The sequence below is a fragment of the Chaetodon auriga genome, chromosome 20 (genome assembly GCF_051107435.1).
Source record: "Chaetodon auriga isolate fChaAug3 chromosome 20, fChaAug3.hap1, whole genome shotgun sequence".
Classification (NCBI taxonomy): domain Eukaryota; kingdom Metazoa; phylum Chordata; class Actinopteri; order Chaetodontiformes; family Chaetodontidae; genus Chaetodon; species Chaetodon auriga.
In genome coordinates this window covers 21162613-21184302 of record NC_135093.1, presented here as the reverse complement: position 1 = coordinate 21184302, position 21690 = coordinate 21162613, and the positions used below count along the sequence as shown (strand labels likewise).

At 40.3% G+C, this 21690-nt stretch overlaps 1 protein-coding gene across 2 annotated transcripts; it reads left to right on the top strand.

Moving 5' to 3' along the window:
* Positions 1-1853: 1853 nt before the first annotated feature.
* adgra1a (adhesion G protein-coupled receptor A1a) lies at positions 1854-15913 on the top strand. Of its 2 annotated transcripts, XM_076760030.1 has the most exons (7): positions 1854-1952; positions 2367-2646; positions 7356-7483; positions 9809-9932; positions 11052-11203; positions 11951-12046; positions 12136-15913. In XM_076760030.1, exons 2-7 carry the CDS (start codon positions 2644-2646, stop codon positions 13631-13633), a joined length of 2001 nt encoding a protein of 666 aa, XP_076616145.1. In that variant the 5' UTR covers positions 1854-1952; positions 2367-2643; the 3' UTR covers positions 13634-15913. The 2 variants fall into 2 exon arrangements, with proteins under 2 accessions (XP_076616145.1, XP_076616146.1); XM_076760031.1 differs by lacking the exon at positions 1854-1952 and having other exon boundaries at positions 2354-2646.
* Positions 15914-21690: the final 5777 nt, after the last annotated feature.

The window sequence follows — 21690 nt, the reverse complement described above, 5'->3', positions numbered from 1 at the left end:
GACTTTGTCTTACGTCTTCCTTTATGAAGTTCTTGTTTATGGCTTATGTCTATTTTTGTATATGAATCTTTTGTTCAGTTTATGTGTCTGAATAACAAAATTACATATTTGAATGATGATTGACAGGAAATTAGTTGGGGCTGTGCTCTAGGATTTTATTACAGCTTTTTATGTCATTGACCACAGTATTCCAATTGCAAGATGAAATGTTATGGTTTTTCCAGCCCTCTCACCTAAAAATTACATTCATTTGCGAGTGTGTCATCTTTTATTTTCAGTTTTTATAAATGAATTACTGTATGTTGTTAAAAAAGACAGCGTGGCAGCACTGGACTGTCACAAATGAGACTATGGTACTGAAGAGACAGATGTTTTCCACAGGAGTTGGTGAAGACCAAAACATAAATAAAAAAAATAAAAATAAATAAATAAATAATAATAATAATAATAATAATAATAAAAAGGCAACATCATCGTGTTGTTTTGTGATGCTTGATGTGTAATTAGGAAACACTTTGCTTACACATTTGGCACATCAACCTAATGAGCTGATAATGTGTCAGTGTGTTCACAGCTTGCTCCACTTCCCCTCAAAGGGCAAAAAATCCTAACAAAACAATAAAAAGCACATCAGTTAATACAGTTTGGTCACAGCTGTTTAGCTTTGATTAACAGAACTAGTGGTGGACTGAGCAGTTGTTTCCTCAAGTTAATGTAGCAGTATCAAAATGTAAAAATATTCCACTACAAGACCTGCATTTTGAATTGTAGCTAAAAGTATATCAGTATTATCAGGAAAATGTACTTTAATTGGCAAAAGTAAAAGTTCTCATTCTGTGGAATGGCTGGTCAAAGGTTACTTTAATACTGTTTGGTAGTTTAACCTGTAACAATACTTGATCATACAGAATGTTTTTACTGATATCTTTTGGTTGTAAAATTTGAACATCAGTGGTGGAAAAAGTATTCAGATCCTTTACTTGGTGAAAGTAGAATCACAAGCAGAATCTACTTTATTAGCCAAGTATGTGTACACATATCTACAGTACAAGTAGGCTCCATTACAGGTAAAGGACCTGCATGCAAAGAATTACTTAATTAAAAGTACAGAAGTATTGTCACCAAAATGTAGCCTACATAAAGTACCAAAAGTCAAAGAATTCATCATGGAGAAACGGTTCATAATATATCCAAGAATAAATTTGATTATTAATGTTGTAGTTTGCCAATGGGTCGCAATTTGAAACCATTTACACACCAACAAAGCACCATATTTTCTAAGTTCCTCGTACAGTTTGCATGGAAAACTTAAATCTGAAAAGTAATCAGTAACTAAAACTGTCCTATAAAAGCAGTGGAGTTAAAAATGACAATATCTTGCAATCCTTTGAAGTGAATAGAGTGAAGCAGACATAAACTATGTAAAAATGAAAATATATAAGTAACTAAACATCGTACTTAAAAACAGCATTTGAGTAAATGTACTTTGTTATTCTACCACTGCGTAATTTACAAAGTAACCAGGGGCCATAGCTGTCAAATAAATGTGATGTGATAATATCATCATTCACTTAAAAGAAATAGAAATACTCATGTCAAGTATCTGACCTCCAGATTGTACTCAAGTATTTGAGTAGATGTACTCTAACAGCTACAGATCACCACTGAATCTGCCTCATACTTCTAAAGCCTCCGTCTCAGAATTAGTCATCCTCACAGAGAATGGTTGCCATCGCTGTCACCACCATGGTCACAACCTGCTGCTGTCTGATCGTCAGCTGCTACGTCACATCCGCCTCTGCCTCACGTGCCGCCCGCTCTGTATTTAGCGGCTCTCCCCGCCCTTCGTCTGTACGTCACATGCGGCACGTCGTTCCGGGCGGAGAGAACAGAGCCACTATCTCCACAGACCTGGACGGAGGAGGGTGTGAGAGGAGAGGACACCCCCGCAGGTAACTCCGCTCTCTGCTTCTCCCCAAATATCGCTGATGTTTAATGTCACATCGTCTCTGTCTGCAGTTTGACCATCAGCGGCTTTGCTCTGATGGACATGTTTGGAGAAACATCTAAATAATTGTCCATTCTCTGTTTAACACGAGTCAGAGCATGGTCAAATCCTATTAATAGCCGTGTTTCCTGACTTAACAAATCCTAACCGCATCGTGACCATGACCACAGTTTGCTTTCTTAGCTGATCTCCCGCCTGTCGTCACTTTAACATTTAGCGTGATTTTGAAACAGTGTTGGTCAGTGATCTCTCATCCTCCGCCACCCACGCTGTGTGTCATTCAAAGCTGGAGAAGGATGCAAAGTGTAGGCTGGCTGATAACGACACGGTGGCATCCTGTGCTCTGATTCCCGGTCAGTGCTGCCGTGCAGATGGAGGCAGGACGGAGGGACCGTAGCTGCCCGTCAGCGCTGCTCCTGGAGCAGCCGAGCTGGAGGAAGAGCGCCGGCCTGCAGGACACGTTCCTGTGATCGGATCATCCTTTGCTGCATCTCAACTGTTGGAGGAAGAACACCAACCTCATTAAAGATTCTTATCCTGTATACATGGAGCCGGAGGGCGCAGGGTAGGGGCCCAGCGGGGGCCTCCGGGAGAGACCAGAGCTTCACACCTGAAGTGTAACTCCACTAAGGCTAATGGTAAGATGCTGTTACAGCTGTGCCCACCTGTCAGTTGTGCTATCATACCTGATATGTCAGCAAAATGTTCAGTCATTCTGTTTAACTCATAGCTCTGCTCTCTGTCAGTGTGGATATGAAGAGAATCTGCTGGCTGCTGCTCGCTCACTGGAAACTTACTTTCAAAGCTACATGTTAGGATCAGAGGTCATCAGCCTTCACAGGGGCCCAATGTAAAAATGAGCTGTGGGCCCCGACTGACCTCCTAGTCTCTCCAATCATTTGTCCATTAGTTATTAACTATTAAGTTTGTGAGCCGCAGTACTGATCGTTTAGCAAAATTGTTTGAACACAGTATGAAAGTAGATCATTTCATTGATAAAACAAGTTCTTTACTCAGGCCCCAACAACAAAACTGGGCCTCAAGTTTAGTGACACAGGTGTTGCCTGAATTAAAGGGGATCTGCAGTGATTATGAGAGATGCAGAGTATCCGACTAATCAGCCTGTGAAAACAACTGAATCATGTTTTCTGTGCCTTCAAATGAATTATTTCAAGTTCAACAAAACTACTGAAGTGATGTTGTCTGGGACTTGGGGACTATACATTTTGACTATGCATTATATGAAGTGTATAATTCAGTGTTTTTGGGGCTTGACCCACACTAGGAACTAAGAGTCAGAATATGAGATGAGTGAAGCTATGAGCAGATATCATGATGCTCAAAGGATGTGTCCTCATGGCTTCGGTGATTTCCTGACTTTCAGCATCGCCATGAGGTTGATGTGATGTTTTTAATGTCTCAACAACTATGAGATGGATTGTCATGAAATTTGGTTAAGACATTCATTTCCCCCTCAAAATGAATTACAGTAACGTTAGTGACCCTCTGATTTTTCATTTAGTGCCTTATCAGGTCGGAAATGCAATTTGTCCAATACTCTGTTTTTGGACTACATACTGCAAAACTAATGAGGTCCCCATCACCCTCAGCTCTGCTGTACTTTGCATCTCTAGCTAATTGGCACATATTAGCATTCTAACATGCTAAGCGATGGTGAATAGGGTAAACACTACACCTGCTGAACATCTGCATGTGAATATTGTCGTTGTGAGTATGTTGGCAAAGTGATGTCAGCATTTTGCTCACAGCAGCTCTGTGCCTCAGTACAGCTTCACACAGTTGTGAGTGTGACTGTGAACTCTCTTCATCTGTCTTCCCCAACTTTATGGAAGTGCAGTTCTAAATCCCTGAAGTGCTTTTTAACTGAATTAGCACAAACTAATTGCCGCACAGTGAACCTGGAGCTTTCTGGCTACATAAGGGTCACTTCCTAGCTGGGCCTGGTTAGTTATCCAGCCTTGTCTTAGCAGCCAGTGTTAGTGTTCTCTCTCTGTTTGGGTCATTTTTCATTACATCTAATTATTCTTGGTTCCCTTTTTCAGAAAATCAATGGATGCATGTTGGGTTCACATAGGTTCTTTTACTGAGCCATAACACATCAGGCCCATGATGCATGATGACCCCAGTGAGCTAAAGAATGTCTTGATCAGCCTGAATACATCCAGCATAGCAGCTCAGGACATTCCTGATACTAACGAAATGTGTCTCATTCACTCAAGATCAATAATCCTCAACAGTGCTCGATTTAGCTTTTACATCTCACAGAAATGTAAATAGTAGGAAGAAAAACTGAAGCGTAGGAAGACGATGCAAGGCGAAAATGTCTCTACCTTTGATCAGTCAAATGCAGTTAGGAGAAAATGTGATTTCTCCTCTTGTAACTTGTATCTGGAGACTTTGTAACACTTGTCAGATAGTGAATCGCTCTGATGCTCTAAATTCAGATTCAGAACAAAAGGAACCTAATTACAAAATCTTACCTCGTGACGCAGCGCGTGGTCGGTCATCTCAGATAAGTGCAGTGTAGTGCGCACAGATCTCTGCTGCTGTGTGTGCATGCCTGTATTTTTTCATTTTATGGGATCTGCAAAGGATTTAATCAGTCATGCTCTGTCTAATAGATGGGTTGTTCAGTGGAGCATGCTGAGAGAGCATGCTGTCCCAGAGTGAGAGAGAGATGAGAGGAGGAAGACGTGACAGTGTCTCTAAAATACAAGGCCTTGGAACACAAAGGAAAAGCGAGTTGACGTTGTCGTAAAGACGGAGCCAAGTTAGCTCTTGATTCCTGCCTCCACAGGAATCTTCAGCTTGAATTATGCACATGCAGGAGTGTGTTCCAGTGAAAGAAAGGACAAGGCCTAACTGTTGTCTGAAGGCACGTTTTGCCTTTTAACACAGAGGGAATGCTAGAACTGTCCAGGAGATGCACATCACTTATTGTATATGAGTCACTTTCTCTAAGCCTCCTCCACATTCCTGCCTCCACAGCTTGTCATTTGAGCTTGGCCAAACAATATTAAATGTAAGTGCAGTGATTCCCATTTCATCAAGCGTATTCATTGGTTTGGATTGAAAGAATAGTTTTAACATTTTTAGGAATAATGTTCATTCACTTTCTTTCTGAAAGAGTATAGAAGAGCGATACTGGTGTTGTGGATATGTGCCACCGTTTTAGACTGACAACCAAAGATTTCACCATGTTTGTCTTCTGGTTGTTACCCTCTGCGTGGTGGCCTTGACAGAGACATCACCTGGCATCAACATGAGCTCAGAATGGCTCTGTGTTGATGTCAAAATTCCACAAAGACACAAAGGATTGAATTCTTTCAGACTCTCTGCACTGTAGCTGTGGTTTCCATGTTTTTTCCATGTAAATGCGTGATGGCAGATCGTTTGTGTGTTTGTCACTCAGGGGAGAGCGACTGTGGCAATATGCCAAAGGGATGTCATGTGTGTACACTGTAATGCAAATGGACAGTTTGGTGCTTTGGACGTGAACAGAGATTTGGGTGTGGGGTTTAAGACACGTCTCAACCATAAACTGTTTGTATGCTACACTGGCTGTGTTTGCTGTGATGATGAAATATGTCACCAATACATCCGGGTGCCGCTGTGACACTGTACTGTGACTCTATACAGTATGTGTTTTTAATTGCTCTGGGATGGCAGCTGGGTTCTATGACAGGACAGAATGAGCTACTGTACATCAGTCTGCCTGCTCATTTGTACGATAAGTCCAACTCTCATCAGCCTCCTTTCCTTTCTCCTTTCTGTCTTCACTAAAAAAGCAGTGATAAACTGTGTTTTGCACTACCTGCCCTGAACCAAACAGCACACAGACAAAGCTAGCCAACTGGATCATTTAGCAGCTTAAGAGCCACACATTTTTCACAGGGGTTGGTGACCAAATGTAAGGTTGTAGGACAGCTTCTCATGGCCAGTCAGAGCAGCTCATCCTATCAGATCACTCAACAGTGACTGGCTGGGAGGGCAGCTGGGTTCCCAGAAGAGAAAAGCGTTCTTGTTTGAGTGTTATAAAAGACAATATACATATTCTCAAACAAGGTCTGATAATGTATCTTCTGTTAATTTGACTTCATATTTCAGGAGACACTGAAATCCCTGTTACCATGTTTTACATGTTTAATGATGTGCACCGAGTTATTTTAAGACAGTGATGTCAGTGCAGTTATTCAACGCTACTACTACAGTAAGCAGTGGTACAAAGACCTTCCCTGTCTGAATCTGGCAAGCTAAGAGGGTTTGCTTCAATAATGCACTCAATCTAATTATAATAATTAACATTAACATTACATGACTGTACATTTACATGACACTACAATGACAGTCAGTGTGTGTTGCTAGATCCTGGAACCATGTCAGGAGATATCATTAATGCACTCATATTCAAAGAGGCTTGAGTAATTGTGCAGGGCTTTGGAAACATGCAGCACTTTCCAACCTCCAGCAGCAAGTCTGCAGGCATCATGTAGTCATTCTGGCTAGCATGAGTGAGGCTGGATGTTATGAATTCTGATGGTTCATGGCAGCATTGTTGGTAGCAGCACTGGCTGTATGTGGAGGAAATGTGATTATTTTCTTTTACAAGCATTCTTACATCTCTTTGATTATAACAGCATGTTGGCAACAGCTGAGAACAGAGAGCTACAGGGTCAGCTATTTGAGTAAATGAAGGAATAGGTCAGCATTCTGTGAAATACATGTTCTTGTTAAGAGTGAGATGAAAATATATCAATTTCATGTCTGTGTATTAAGTTTGGAACTATAGTCAGGTTATTCTGGTTAGCTTAGCATAGAGACTGGAAACTGGGCTGAACAGACTGACACCTTCAAACACTTTGAAAGCTCACTGATAAACACATTGTATTTTGTACTCGTACAGAAAAATAGTGAGCTTTGAAGGTGCTGGTAGGTGTATTTTTGAACTGAGCAGGCTAGCTCCTTCCCCTGCTTCTCATCTTTATGCCAGCTACACTAATCAAGTCCTGACTCCAGCTCTGTACACAGAGACATGAGATTGGTCTCTGGACATCTAACACTTGAGAAGATAGCATATATTTCTCAAAATGCCTTCAAACTGAATAACATTGGCAGACAAATGCACCAAGTTCTGCTTGTCTTAGATCACCACAGGGCCATCTGGACAGTTGTTAGTAACTTTGGCAGCATTAAAGCAGTTCAAATCATCTTCAAACGGCATTGTTGTTTCATTGAACAAGGGTGGTTTACTGTGTTTTGCTTTTTAATATCCATTTTTTTAATTGAAATTATTGTGTTCTATTTGAAAACGTCTGTCATTTTGCAGGATTTGAAGAGAGTGTTGTCCTTCCCACCATACCCCGGGGATTACCTGCATCCAGTGGTGTACGCCTGCACAGCAGTCATGCTGCTCTGTCTGCTCGTCTCCATCATGACTTATATTGTTCACCACAGGTGAGAAGAGCATTTATTGAAGGACAGTTTCACATTTTAAAAATCTATTTTAATACAATACTCACAGCTATTGGTTGCTGTAAAGGCCTCCATACACAAAATGGTTCTTGGATCTTCTAACAGAGTGTGAAACCTGCTTTCTGAAGGTGGAATTGGCAGGGATGGCATTTTCAGAACTTCTAAATCATTTTCATGGGAGCAGCTGAGTGCAGCACCATTAATGCCTTCAGGGAGAGATTGTCTGAAAGTTGGGATGTCATCCCCATTTGTACGATCCAGCAGGCTTTACACCTCGCCTATTGAATTTGGCCATTGGGAACACTTCAATGATTGGACAACACGTCAGTTTGTTTGAAGCATAGTGAGATCTTAAACATTCATCCTATTCATACTGGCCCTGCAGTGATTTCCACCAAGCTGTCAGAGCTGGAGTTGTAGTAATATTTTTGAAGCAGTTATGGTCTTTTAAGCAGGCTGTGATAATCATTGATTCATTTGTTTAATCTTTGCAATTGATTTGCCTGAAAGTACTTTTAGTTTGGAGCATCAAGAGTTTTTTTTTTACAGTGTGGTCAGTTGAATTCTTGGCTTTTTGTTTTTGTATTGTTGAATCTAGTGTGTTGAACCATGTGGGGGGTGGATGTACTAGGATCATTGAAAAAAGGTCATTGCAGTCAGTGCAACAATGGACTGATGCAAGCAAATGTTTTGAAATAACAGATTATTCTTTTGGCACCATTACCAGTCAGTCATCTCAGCCTGGTGAGCCTGAGGGCACAGAGCAGTGAGAGCAGTCCATTGAGCCCATTGAGCCCAGCGATATCAGTTTAAATGTTAAGGTTTTGCAGCTGAAGCGTTAAGACAGAAGACAATACGGATAAATATAAGTATGGCTTGGGCTTGGCTGCCTGGTTTTTAGTGATATAACAGGTACCTCTTTGTTTAAACATGTTCAATTTTTAATAAAGTCAGTGCACTCATCAATGTCATTTTTGAACTGACCAATCACAGCCTGGATGGGGTAGGACATTAAAAAAATGCTGACATTCTACAGCAACCTGCGGAAATGGTGAACTTATTGTTTTGTATGATTGGTTATTATTAGTTAGTATATGGCATTAACAAATTAGAGACCAGTCACCAATGTAGACCTTTTTTTTGCACAATGATTTACTGAACAAAACCTTCTTATCAGTGTTATGTTATAGAGTGACAATAGAAAAGCTGTTCAAATAGCTGTTTCTCTTAAAATGTGATTTGTCTCAACTATTTAAATGGAGTTAGAGTTAAAGCCTTGTAAAAAATTGATGTCTGTAATAGAGAACAGCAGCAATGTTTATGTGAACGGTGGTACATGATTTTAAATGTTGTGCTATTTGTTTAGCACGGTTGCTGGCTAATGTTGGGGTCTCCTCTCGCTAGTCTTACAAGTTGTAGATGGAGAATATAAGATTTTCGTTTTTTTGCTTTAATTCATCTTGGTGACTGCAATTCTGCTACTTACTAAGATTTGTAAATTCACCCATCTGTCTGTGTCATCTTCAGGAGAGATGAGTGATGGTAGAGCTGCGGGATTGTAGCTCCTTTTGGAGAGCGGTAACACTAGATTTAGATTTCGGAGAATCTTCTGAATAGGTTAATAGTTTCTTGTAGTGATGTTCTGCGAGTAAAGTAGCATGTCATCTGCGTATTAACTTATGGTTTAGCCCACTCCGGGTGATTGCACACCGTTATGTGATCTGCAGACAGCCGCAGCAGGAGAGTGGGTAACCTTGTCTTGTCACCCTGTGCTGTATGAAATTTGATTATGTTAATACATTGCATTGTATTGACAGAGCACTGTTTTTGGTCAGAACACTCGGTATCTTAGACCGTTCAGACGTAGCTGAACTTTAGAAGTCACTGTAGCGTGGAATGAGAACTGTCCATTGTGATCCCATCTCTTACAGTGGAGTCATATTAGGAAGGGCTAACCTCAGGACCAGTAGAGACAGGAAGCATGCAGCAAACCATAATTCTTTCAACATTTATATGGTGTACAAGGTATCATATTAATGTAGATTTGAAACAAGCAAGAACCTATCCGTCTTGTTAAAATTGAGGTTTAGGTTATGCTGTTAACATTTCAATTATTCTTTTCTCATAATACCAAAGTACACCAAAACACACAACCACAACTACACTTAATAATTTTTATTCATATTCAAGCATTATCTAAACATGTGACTGAACTGATGAACTTGTTTAGTATTGGTCAGCAGTGGATACATAGTGGATAAAAGGACGTCCATCTTTGTAACTTGTCACTCTATTTAATGTTTGCAGTGTGATCCGCATCAGCAGGAATGGCTGGCACACACTCCTCAACTTCCTCTTTCACACGGGGCTGACATTTGGAGTTTTTGCCGGGGGCATCAATCAGATCAACTTACCTTTTGTGTGTCAAATTGTAAGTTGTTGTTTTCCTACTTTCTCAGCAGAGTGTTTTTTCACAGCCCTTGCACAGTATGTTGGTTCTGAGACCTGAGAGCATCCTCAGTTGTTGGTCAAGCAGTTTCAGACATTAATGTCGCTGGCAGCTATAGGCTTCATTTAGAAACTCAGAGAGGCATCGGTGTCCATGGGGAAACCAGTGTTCACTGAGAATGAAGAGAAATTGCTACCATTTGCTTACTCGATGGGCTAAAATTGTTTTTGTTATTTTCCAGTTTCATTCAGGCTGCTCATGTGTAAAACATTTTTTTTGCTCAAACATACAGAACGATACCTATTAAAGTTATTCAACCTTACTGGGCTGTATTTTTTTCTCTCAATCACTTTCAAACCAGATAAAGAGTCTACAACCATGCTACCAGCTCTGTGAGGTCGTACTCAGACACAGTGTTGCTTTAAGCTAAATGGTAACATAAACATATTTAAATGTTCACAATGGCAATATTAACACGCTGATCTTTAGCAGGTATAGTTGTTACAGCTTTAAAGTGCCCCACTGTTAGTGTTGCTAAAAATCCCATTCACCAAAGGTTCAGTATTTTAAGTTCAAAGGGAAGCGAAGATAAGCACTGTGCAGTACAGCGGTGCAGAATGGCATGCACCACTCAATTAGAAAAAAAGTTATTTTTAGATCAAGTTTCCTGTACCTTCAATGTTTTCACATCTGCAAAATGATTCTGTCTTCTAACCAAAGTGAATCACAAATGAAATGTAATCATAAAATGGGTGTAGTTCAGTGCACTAGTGCAAAAAGAATTAAAGAAAGCAAATCAGCACAGTGACTGTCTGTGTTCCTTGTGATTCAGTGGACATATTGTAATGCATTTTCAACTCTGGACCTGTTCATTTGGTTGACATGCTCATTTATTCAGTCCTTAGCCACTTTATTAACATAATGTCATGACTGCTTAGTTAGCAGCATGCAAAAATAATTGAATGGAGTGCATTTTGTGGTATGGTGATTACCCATCTATCTCAGCTTCATGTACAAAACACCAATACACACACATGCTATATTGGACAATGAACTCATACTGCTTTTAATAATCTTTGTTTACATCTTCTCGTGCGTTAGGTTGGCATTGTGCTCCATTATGCTTCTTTGTCTACTATGCTGTGGCTGACGTTTACCGCTAGAAACATCTGTAAAGATGTGTCCAAGGACCCACTTCGGATCCAGGAGAGGAATGGGCCTGCCCAGACTCGCGCCAAACCAACCATCCTCAGGTAAGCTGTAAGATAGTAAGCAGGCGTTTATGTGCGCAGCAAGGCTTAGCAATGTTCTATGATTAAATGACTAATTTACAATATGTGAATTAATCATGACTGCTTCAGTGGGTTCTATCAACAACACTGCTTTTCAAAACCATCATGAAAGCTTGATGCAAGACAGCTTGAAAGCTGTTACATTGTGTTGTATTGTAAGGATTACAGCAGTGATGCCCAAAGTGCTTTTTCTCTTTTATAAGATTCTCAGCTGACTTGAAGAAAGCAAAGTTTGGAGTGTTGAGCTAACTGGTCCTTGTTCAGTTTGTCCCTGAGTGCCCTTTCAGACAGGCAGTAAGAACTTGCTGCTGCTCCTACTTGCTTACCCTGTCACACACACTATGACAGCATGAAGAGCAGTAAAAAATGTCAGTTTGTGCTTTTCGAGAAACTGTTCCAGCATGTACTAAGCCTTAAAATCACAAATTGTAAAGATCAATTTCATTTGATGACAGAGTACTTCCATGTTTTTTCTGTCCCTCTGCCCCAACTCTTGAAAGTCCTTAAGACAGCATAATACATGTACCTTTATTGCTTTATATGTATTGTAATTTTATTTTCATTGTTTTATATGTATTGACATTTTTAGATGTATTCTATAAGTGTTGTTATCAGGGTGTCATTCCAAAAGAGAGCTTTCTCTCAATGGCTTTCCCTATTTAAATAAATAAAATATAACACTTTATATTTTTTTACTTTCTTTTGCAGATTTTATCTTCTAAGTGATGGAATCCCTCTCATAATTGTTGGAGTTACAGCAGCATTTGGCATGGATAACTATGGCAGCAGGGATGATGCTCTGTAGTAAGTACCTATCACTTCTGAACAATCATGTTTTCAGTCATTGTTTAATGACTAAAATGAAAGTTTATGTTGCTGTGTGTCTTTTTCAGTTGCTGGATGGCATGGGAACCAAGCCTTGGGGGTTTCTATGCCCCCATGAGTCTTCTGGTCTTAGTCATGTCTGTGTACTTCTTGTGCACCTACATCCAGCTTAAACGCCACCCAGAGAGGAAGTACGAGCTGCGAGTTCTGAGTGAGGAGCAGCAGCAGTTATCATCCAGTGAATCAAACCATCACTGCCCCACTGATACTGGGGGAGCTTCTGGGCCTGCTGGGGACTGTCCACCATTTGCAACTGGCGTGTCAGTTCTGGCCAATGAGCACTCATTTAAATCTCAACTCCGGGCCACAGCCTTCACCCTCTTTCTGTTTCTGGCTACCTGGGCTTTAGGAGCATTGGCAGTATCACTGGGACATTTCCTGGATATGATATTCAGCTGCCTGTATGGGGCTTTTTGTGTCACTCTAGGACTCTTTCTTCTTATCCAGCACTGTGCCAAACGTGATGATGTATGGCATCGCTGGTGGGCTTGTTGCCCATCCAAGTCCAAGACAGATGATGGGAATGGGGATGGACACAGCCAGAGGCAGGAGCTTCATCAACCACACTGCCACTTGAGCTCCCCATGCTCAGGCAAGCAGCCGCTACTCTCTCCTCACCTTGTGCAGAGTTCTTATCACAAAATGACACCACCCCCCCAGAGCCCCGCACCCAATCACACAGGTTCATGCTGCGTGGCCATGATGGGTCCTGTTACCCCAAGTCCCATCTCACCTCTCGCTGAGCCAGTGCCGTCACCACGTCCACAGTCGCTTTCTGACGAGCTCCCTCGTCCCACCCTGCCTCTACAGAGCTGCCTTAATAACAGAACAAAGTCACGCTCCTTCAACCGCCCCCGCCCATGCCTTCAAGACTACCGTTCTCACATGACTTCCACCAGTATGGATGGGAGTGTGCATAGCTCCCACCTGGACAGCCCTCATGCTGCACATCACCTTGAAGGCTCACCTCTGGTTTCCAACAGCCCACACCCAGACCTTCAGCTTCCCTGCCCCAGCCCTCACTTGGATAAGCAACTGGCCTCCTGCCACAGTTTGCAACGCCAGACCTCCTGTCATAGTGTACAAGACTCAATGACTTCCTGCCACAGCCATGCACATAACATGCATGACAGCATTACTTCCTGTCACAGCCTCCTCCTGCCTTCTCATGGAGTCCACACCTGCCAGTGGCACATGTACAGCTCAGCTGATCACTCCTCCACTACAAGTTGCTGTGAGAAACCTGATCCCTTCACTTTGCAATATCAGCAAGACTCCGATACATACAGCTGCATGTCAAAGACAACAGACAAAGAAAAGGATAATCTCTGTGTAGAGGTGGAGCAGCAAGGTTTCCCAAGAAATACTTTGCCTCGGCAGCACGGCACTGTCAGCCGGCGAGGTGCCATAGGCCGAAATAGGAGCCTGCAGGAAGACGGCCTGTTTGGTTCAGATGCCACGGGAAACATACGAACTGGCCCTTGGAAGAATGAAACCACAGTGTAGTTCTCTTATGCTTATACTTGCCAGGCCTTCAGGCAGCCCTGTAACTGAATCACTCTAATTGTTTGGGTCTCAATGCCTTCAGCTTTGCCCTTAGACCACAGGTTGAGTTTTCAACGAGGCCTCATATCCCGAACTCTTTATGACAAAGTTATCTGTAAGTGTGTCACTAATCAGTTTTTATATTCAATGTTCAAATGCAAGAAAAGTTCCGTTAATGTTGAATTAATACTCTGATCCATTTAGTTTAAAGTTGCAATCAGTATTCTATGGTGGCTGGTTCAGTAGTTATAATGGTCACAGGAAGAAGGTAGTGAGTTAGACTCACTAGTGATTAGAAGCTTATTACGCATATACGATGGGGGGAAGGAGAGATGCTGACTTGGGGGAGCCAGCAATTGTATCAGGGCAGCTTCAGCTCTCAGAGGTTCTTGGTAATGTCCACCATGAAGGCCACATCACACAGACACTTTCTATCACTGAGTTCCACGACAGGTTTTCCTTCACCTCTATGAATCATTCCAGACACAGACACTTTGGAACTGTTTTACTTTATCTGGTGATAGCAGCTCTGCAGCATCAACAGGGCACTTCACAAATTCTCCTTCTGAATGAGGTTACAGCTTCTTAACTATTAGCTAACTCACCACAAAACTTGTCTGCTTTAACACTGTCTCTGTCAGAATGTGTTCTTGTGAAATCTGTTTGTTGGGCATCAGAACTCCTCTGAAGGGCGTTGACTTTATCCAAGCACATTCGTCCTTGCAGCTCATCCAGTTTAGCAGGTTTCAAGCTGTAATGATGCTAGAGATTAGCCTTTTTCATCACTGCGAGCTTGTCCCCACAAACTAACGTAGGCACACTGGCCTGCCTTTTACTTTAAAAAAAAAATAAAAATAAAAAATTTTTTTTTCCATTACTTTGGAAATCACAACACTCCACATCTGCTTTTGTTTTGTTGATAGGCGCCATGATGGATTGAAGCGATATTAACTGCTATGTGCGTGTTGATATTTTCTTTACTGCTTAAAAAAAGTAACTGCTTTATTTATATTTCTGAATTGCCTTGTGGGCCGAATCAAACAGTTCTGCACCCCTGCTCTTAAGATTACAAACGCCTATAAGCTCATTAGCTACCAAATGGCAGAAATCCAAAGCTCCATTCAACTGCTGCATATATACTCACTTGTGTTTTGGAGTAGAGCTCTTGCTGGATTTGACTCAATACAAAATGGACCAGTGGGAGAAAAATGATCCAAGGACAGTGAGACTCCATCTGAATAGCTATTTAGACCTGATCTAATATTTGGTCACCCCAAAACAAACCCCAAACAGATTCCAATAGAGAGAAAATACACCGGAAGCATAATGATGCACCAGCGGTTTACAAGCAGCCACAGTCGAAAAGCAGCATTACATTCAGTCACTGGATTAGACAGAATATAATTTGGACCCAGCCTTACTCAGGTTGCAAGGAACCAAGTCGAACTATTAAGACTTTAACTCCTGTCATTGCCTTTGACCACAGCATTGGCTTCAGAAGTGGAATTTTAACACATTATTGGGATACGACATTCAAGCTTAACAGCCAGCGTACTCAGCATCTGGCTGTGTCACACAGCCAGTGTGTCACAGCGTGGCTGCTGGAGATGATCCGTTGCTATTTCAGCCTCTCTGTGACTCGTACTGGAGCTGGACTAGCGGCTTGCGGCTCTTTTCCTCACTATGCTATCTTTAAATACCGGGTCCATGTACCCTGGAGCAGCTTGCGTCTCTGAAGTGTGAAATTAATTTGTGTATATAAATACTGTCTGAATGAGTATGACATTTGATTATGGCTCATAAATACTATTTTGACCAGCACTCAATACCAGACTGCTGACATGCACATGAAATCATTATTTTGCTATCACAACATCGCCAGACAAAAATATAGGCACTGTGAGATGAGTTATATCGAAATGTAACAGAGAAAGTTCGGAGAAACAAAAGGTTGTCATATTCATGTCCTGCCACGAAGCATCTGTTACCATCTAATTGAGCTGCAGACATCTATTTATGCTTGTAAAGCACACAAAATGTCAGCAAAACAGCTCTAAACTATATTATTAATGTGGCCGTGGAGAATAGATGCTCCGCTTCTGAAGTGTTCCCTGTGTATGTTGAAATAGTGAAGCAGCCATCAGTGAGACAGATTCAGTGCATGTTCACTTAACACCTGTTAGTTAACTCAGTGTTTCACACTCACAGCCTATATTTTCACATTTTATTAGAATCAATTTATCATTCATAAAAAATAAAACTAAAAAATGACCCCACAAGGAGAAAGTGCTGTGCCAAGCGCATCATGAGAAGTTTTCTGGGTCTGTTTTCAGAAGACTTTTTCACAGCCATTGAGGAGGAATGACCGGCATTGATCAGTATCTGCAAACCATTGGGGGTATAAAGTATTATGCAAAGAGGCAGTAAAATATCACTGATTGCACCTTTAAATACTTGGATTGACTGTTTTAAAAAGATCTATATTTGTTAATGTTATTACATTTCTTATGGCATTGCTAGACACAATATCATTTTAAATATGAGTGGTTCCACATGTGAAGACACTTTGAATCTGTGTGAGCATGTGTGTTTTTTATTTGTGCAACTGTGCATGAGTAGGTACATACAAATGTGGTGTGTTTGTGCTATATGTATTTATTATTATGGATCCACCCTTGCAGAATTTTACATTTCTGAATATCTTGATAAAGATTAATTTATGAAGCCTATGAAGATTTTCTATAGAAAAACTTTATGTATGCTGCCAAATAGACTCTTGTCTGACAAATCTTGCACTAGTATGTACTATAATAACCCTCACTTGGTGAGATAATAATTCCAAAAAAAAAGTGCAATGTGCTACAAAGCACAAACTTTGTATAGTGCCAAAATTATGTGCCAGCTTTCACTGTGATGAGAAACTACACACAACTCATTCTCAATGAGTTTTAGAGATCATATAGTTTGTAGCATCATACAAACTTGAACTCAGGTTTTAGAGGATCATCAGCAACTCTTTCAAGTCGTTCCAAAAACTTCCATGTTTTCTTCAATGAGTTGTTTCATAATGCAACATTACCAGTCAGGCCAGGCGTACTTCACTATGAATCAGGCTCATTTTCTCTTTCTTAGAGCAGATTTAAATGGGTTTGCATAGCGCTCTTCAGGCTGAAAGTCGTCTACAGAAAAACACTCATTTGCTTTCTGTCTGAGAGTGAGATGATATATATCAACCCCATTTCTTTATGTTAAGTATGAATCTTGAGCCAGGAGATGATTAGCTTAGCTTAGCATGGCATAAGGTTCCAGCATTCCCATAAAACCACAAAGTGTCATTTTTACATCTTTGTGTGTGTGTGGATTAAAGAAACCAGGCATAGTGTGCTAATTAAAGGTGTTGATGGGTGTGCTGATCACCTTCCAGCTCCAGCTCCATACACGCAGTGAAAGGTCATTCTTGACCTTGAGAGAAGTAGTTTGACACAATGATCTTAACCTAAGGTCCACCTGCTAGCTTTTTACAGAGCCTTTAACCCAATCTCACAGCCTTCATTAAGTCCAAGTTGGCCCAGCTGTCATGGAGTTGGCTTAACTTCATGATGTATGGAATTATATTTCTGTCTCATTTTTGTGCACATAATGGACATGTTTAGCATGGATTTTTTTTTGTACAAGTGCATAAATTATATTTTGTAAATAAATTGATATCAGGTCAAGAATTATTTGATTTGAGCGAACAAAAATCTGTTCTGCACTTTTATCCACATTAGTGCAAATAATAACCTCTCTGGCATTTGCCAAGTCCCCTACATCATGCATTTTAAAACAAGATATAGATATAATGTCACAGCGATGCAACTGTGGAAAGAGAGATTGGGAGTTGAGAATATTTGTCAAGCTTGATCGTAGTCAGTTTGCTCGGACCACTCTGAGCAGGCTTTTTCCAGTAAGCCCTGCTGCTCTGAGCCCTCTCAGACACACTTGGCTCATGGTGTTCCGTGGCTCATTCGGAAAGTGAAAGTGCATAAGCATTTTGAATTTAACTCAGCTAAACTCATCCTTACATTTGATTCTACTGTGTGGCCATATTCAGGCCTTCATACTGGAACTCATGTTACTTAAAATATATTGTAGGTTAAACACAGATGTTCACTTAGATGTCAACATATCCCAGTTTGATGTAGGCATAGGTGTTATCATCAAAGGACACTAACCCTCTGCCTGACGTTGATGACTGTACATGTGACGTGTTGTTGTGTCTCAGTGTTGCGACAGCTTTAAGCATCTTCTCAGTCCAGGGGCAGGGATCACCTGTTCGTGTTGAAGTGACACTGGAGGACGCTGTCCAAACATGAAACCATTTTATTGTGACATTTTTGATTTCTCACTTCTATCGTGGATTTTCTCAACAGTGTGAAGAAACAAAGTGACACCTTGTAAGACGAAGGGAGTACCAATATGAGCACTGTGTTGTCTGCACTAGAAATAAAGATTTACTGTGACACAGCACGAGTCATTGCTCTCTTTCTTCACAGGGCCGTGATGACCATCGGGAATCCTATTTTTCTTTTTTTCTTTTTTTTTTTCCAAGGAATTTGGAAGTTTCAACTTAAACTACATTCCACAATTTTCCTCGGCTCAGCAGTGTGTGTGTGTGTGTAAACCTACTCACAAGTCTGAGTAGGTTTACGCAAGTTCAATACACAATTATTTCAAAGTAAAAGGCAAAAGTGATTACTTCATCCCCGTCCTCTCATTCAGTGCTCATTTTGGAACATTTGTCGCTTGACGTTTCGTTTTGTACTGCAATTTCTGCGCTGCTTCCATAGCTTACTCTTGAAGATGTGCTGCTTCCGGTCTGGTACCTGGTTGCTGCCCTTTCATAAAGCCCTGACCTTATAGCGCCAACCATCGTCAGAGGGTCATAAGTGCTGATTGAGAGGGATTACTTAAGTGTGAGTCTATACATTGTTTTTCAGGAAAACCCTGCATAGCGTACCATTAAAAGGCCTTAAAACTTATTTTCTCAGTCAGCATCTTACTCCAAATGATCACACCCACACAAAGCTGATTGGTTGAGACTTTGAGTTTTTGACTCTTCATAAATGATAAGATGTTTTTTTTTTTTTTTTTTCTGAAATTCACCTCTGATTGTTGCTTACTTGGCCACAAATCTTCAGTCTTCAGAGCCTGTAAAAACACCTTTTTTTTGTTGAAAATGAAGTGCTTGAACTTAAGAAGTGTGCTGCTGCACAATAGCTATAGGTGGAGTTAATATGGAATATATCAAAAGCTTATAAGACAAACGTCCAAATTTGCAAAGCAAAGTGAATGTTGAATTATGAGGCACTTCAGTTTACTTACTGTGTGGAGGTCTGGGCAAACATGCAACTGATATATAGTAAATCAATTATGTATACTACACAAACAACAAAGATGGATTTAATGGAACATGGCAACACACTTTTTTAATCAAGTTACATGTAAAAAAAATTAAAAAAATAAATAAAAAATGGAAAGATGAATTTAATGCTGTCAGTTATATATGTGCTGAGCCAAAAAATAAAGATTAAGATTACAGAAGGAATATTTAACACTCAGTAGCTCGCACTAATAATGTGTTTGTGTATTTCAGTTTGTTGAGTCCAACTGAGCAACTCTTTTGGGAGTGATTCAATATTGTTAAACCATTATTCAATTCCAGAAAATGAAATCAAATAACTGTATGATATGAATTAATGAGTAATGTTTGGGATTAGTCTGTGGCCATTGATTGCGCATGTGTATACGTACACAGGAGGAGGAATGAAACACCAACACAAGAAAACTGGTGTGTTGGATAGCGGGAAAGTCCTTCTGTTGAGACCCTGATGGACAATGATAATGTTCGTCCTTCGAATGTTCTTGTTAGTTTCTGTCTCTGTTAATCTTAAACAAGTAAAATCAATGCTAAGCTGTGGGTGGCTGTGTTTTCTTTGACAGTAACATATAGGTGATGTGAACCTAAACCATCAAATACAACTACAGACTTCAGAGCTGTGAATCCATGAGCTTGTTCTGCACGACAGCCAGAGTATTCACATTGACTCAGTGGCGGTCATATTCACCCAGTGACACATTATGTGACTAAACATTTAGAAGAGACTTAATGTTTCACATTGACAATCCATGGGCTGTTCTCACTAGGATTCCATCAATGTGACTGAGAGAGAAATCAGTTGAGATAAAAAGTCTTCAGTCAGCTCCTGTTTGTCTCTGCATCTCTGACAATGATGCTTCATGTAGAGGTCTCCTCCATCCATTCCATCCCCCACACAGTGCTTTCCTCCACAGCCACGGGCCACTGGCCTGAACCACTTCAGCAGCGGAGAAGTCATAAAAATTATGCAGACATCCCTGATGTGAACATGACCTATTTTGAAGCCCTACAGAAGCCTGCAGACCTGGCTGTCTTCCTGCTGCACTGGCCCATTGCCTGCATCTGCCTACATGACATGCTATATACACATAGTTAAAGATTCAAGCTCTTTTAATTTTGTTTCACATTATGCTATTCATGCCTAATTATTGCAAATTTTCTGCACGTGTCCATTCTTTCTGCTGCACTGCCTTTCCTCTGGACATGTCTCTCCGATTTCTCTTCACACTGGACTCTTTTCCTACTTATACACAACAGATTTCTGCTTATTCTTCAGTTAACACAACATTTTTAGATTACAGTGGGCATATTGCAACATTTTCTATTTATCTGAATTTTGATTTCATTTGATGTTTGTTTAATTGATCTATTTTGTTTATTTCATTTGTTTATTTCAGTCCGCTTCAAGAAACACATCAAAGCCAGTGGATGATGCAGGGCAACGTAAATGCGAAATCCCCAGAGGGAGCGTTTCCACCACACTCAGTCAACATTACTCACACAACAGCCAGGTGCCATACACATCACTGCTGCACAACAGTTAGTATTCTGTACTTTATTACATTCTTTATTGATCACTGCAATGAAATATTGACTTGAACATGATTATACTAAAACACTTTAGTGCTGAAGTCATTAGTTGATTGGTCAATCAACCAATAGATAATTTAGTGATGATTTATTGATATTCCAAGTATTCAAAGGCAATTTTTAGTCAATTGTAATTTTCATCTCTTACCGTATATGATACTTGCCCTTAATACACTTTGTACTCTCTGCGCATATATGGTGTATATACAATGCATTGTGTCAAGGTCACTTATCTATACTGTGCAAAGGCTGTAATGACACTTACAATACTTACACAATTTCACTGCGTATGATCAATAACGTTTGTCTTTTCTTTTGAATCATCGTACCTCATTTAGGTCTTTTGAATTTTCTATTTTATCTGAGATTGCTGATTTTTATCTACTTGATCAAAAACTCTAATTCACTTAATTTGATTTTATATTCTACTTTACGATTTCAAGTGACACACTTTGTGACCTTGGTGCTCTATAAATGAAGATTATTCTTATGATAAGTTTGTATTCTTGTTTACAGTATATGGCCTGCAAGGAGCTACAACCACTACATCTGGAGATTTTACATGCTATCTCATAATGTTACTTGGAATTTCAAAATCTAACTCTAAATCTAAACAATCTGTTATTGTGAAGTTTAACTGGCAGCAGCTCCCCCAAGTCATGGTCTGATTGATGTCTAATATCACATGCCATTATTATGTCATATCATTTCCTGTTAAAACGCTGTTGATTTTTTTGGTATGCTAACTGCTCAAACAGTATACGATGTTGATTAGTATGTCGTACATACTATATAGAATTAGTATGTAGTATGGATTTGGGACATGGTGTTATACAGTGTCGGAATTCACTTAGTTTTGACAGTTTTGAAACAGCTTTGGAGGAAAAGTTTCAAGCTGAATCATGGTCAAAAATTCTATATTAATAAGAATGTGCCTGTGATGGGTGCTGCTTTCAGCTGCCATACTTTGTAATTCAAGGGGCAGTTTTTTTCTGTTATTGAAATGATT

Bases quoted from the DNA above. Each gene is read 5' to 3' on its own strand.
- adgra1a (XM_076760030.1), top strand. The intron at 7,484-9,808 runs GTGAGAAGAGCA...TAATGTTTGCAG, and splicing joins ACTTATATTGTTCACCACAG to TGTGATCCGCATCAGCAGGA. The intron at 9,933-11,051 runs GTAAGTTGTTGT...CTCGTGCGTTAG, and splicing joins TACCTTTTGTGTGTCAAATT to GTTGGCATTGTGCTCCATTA.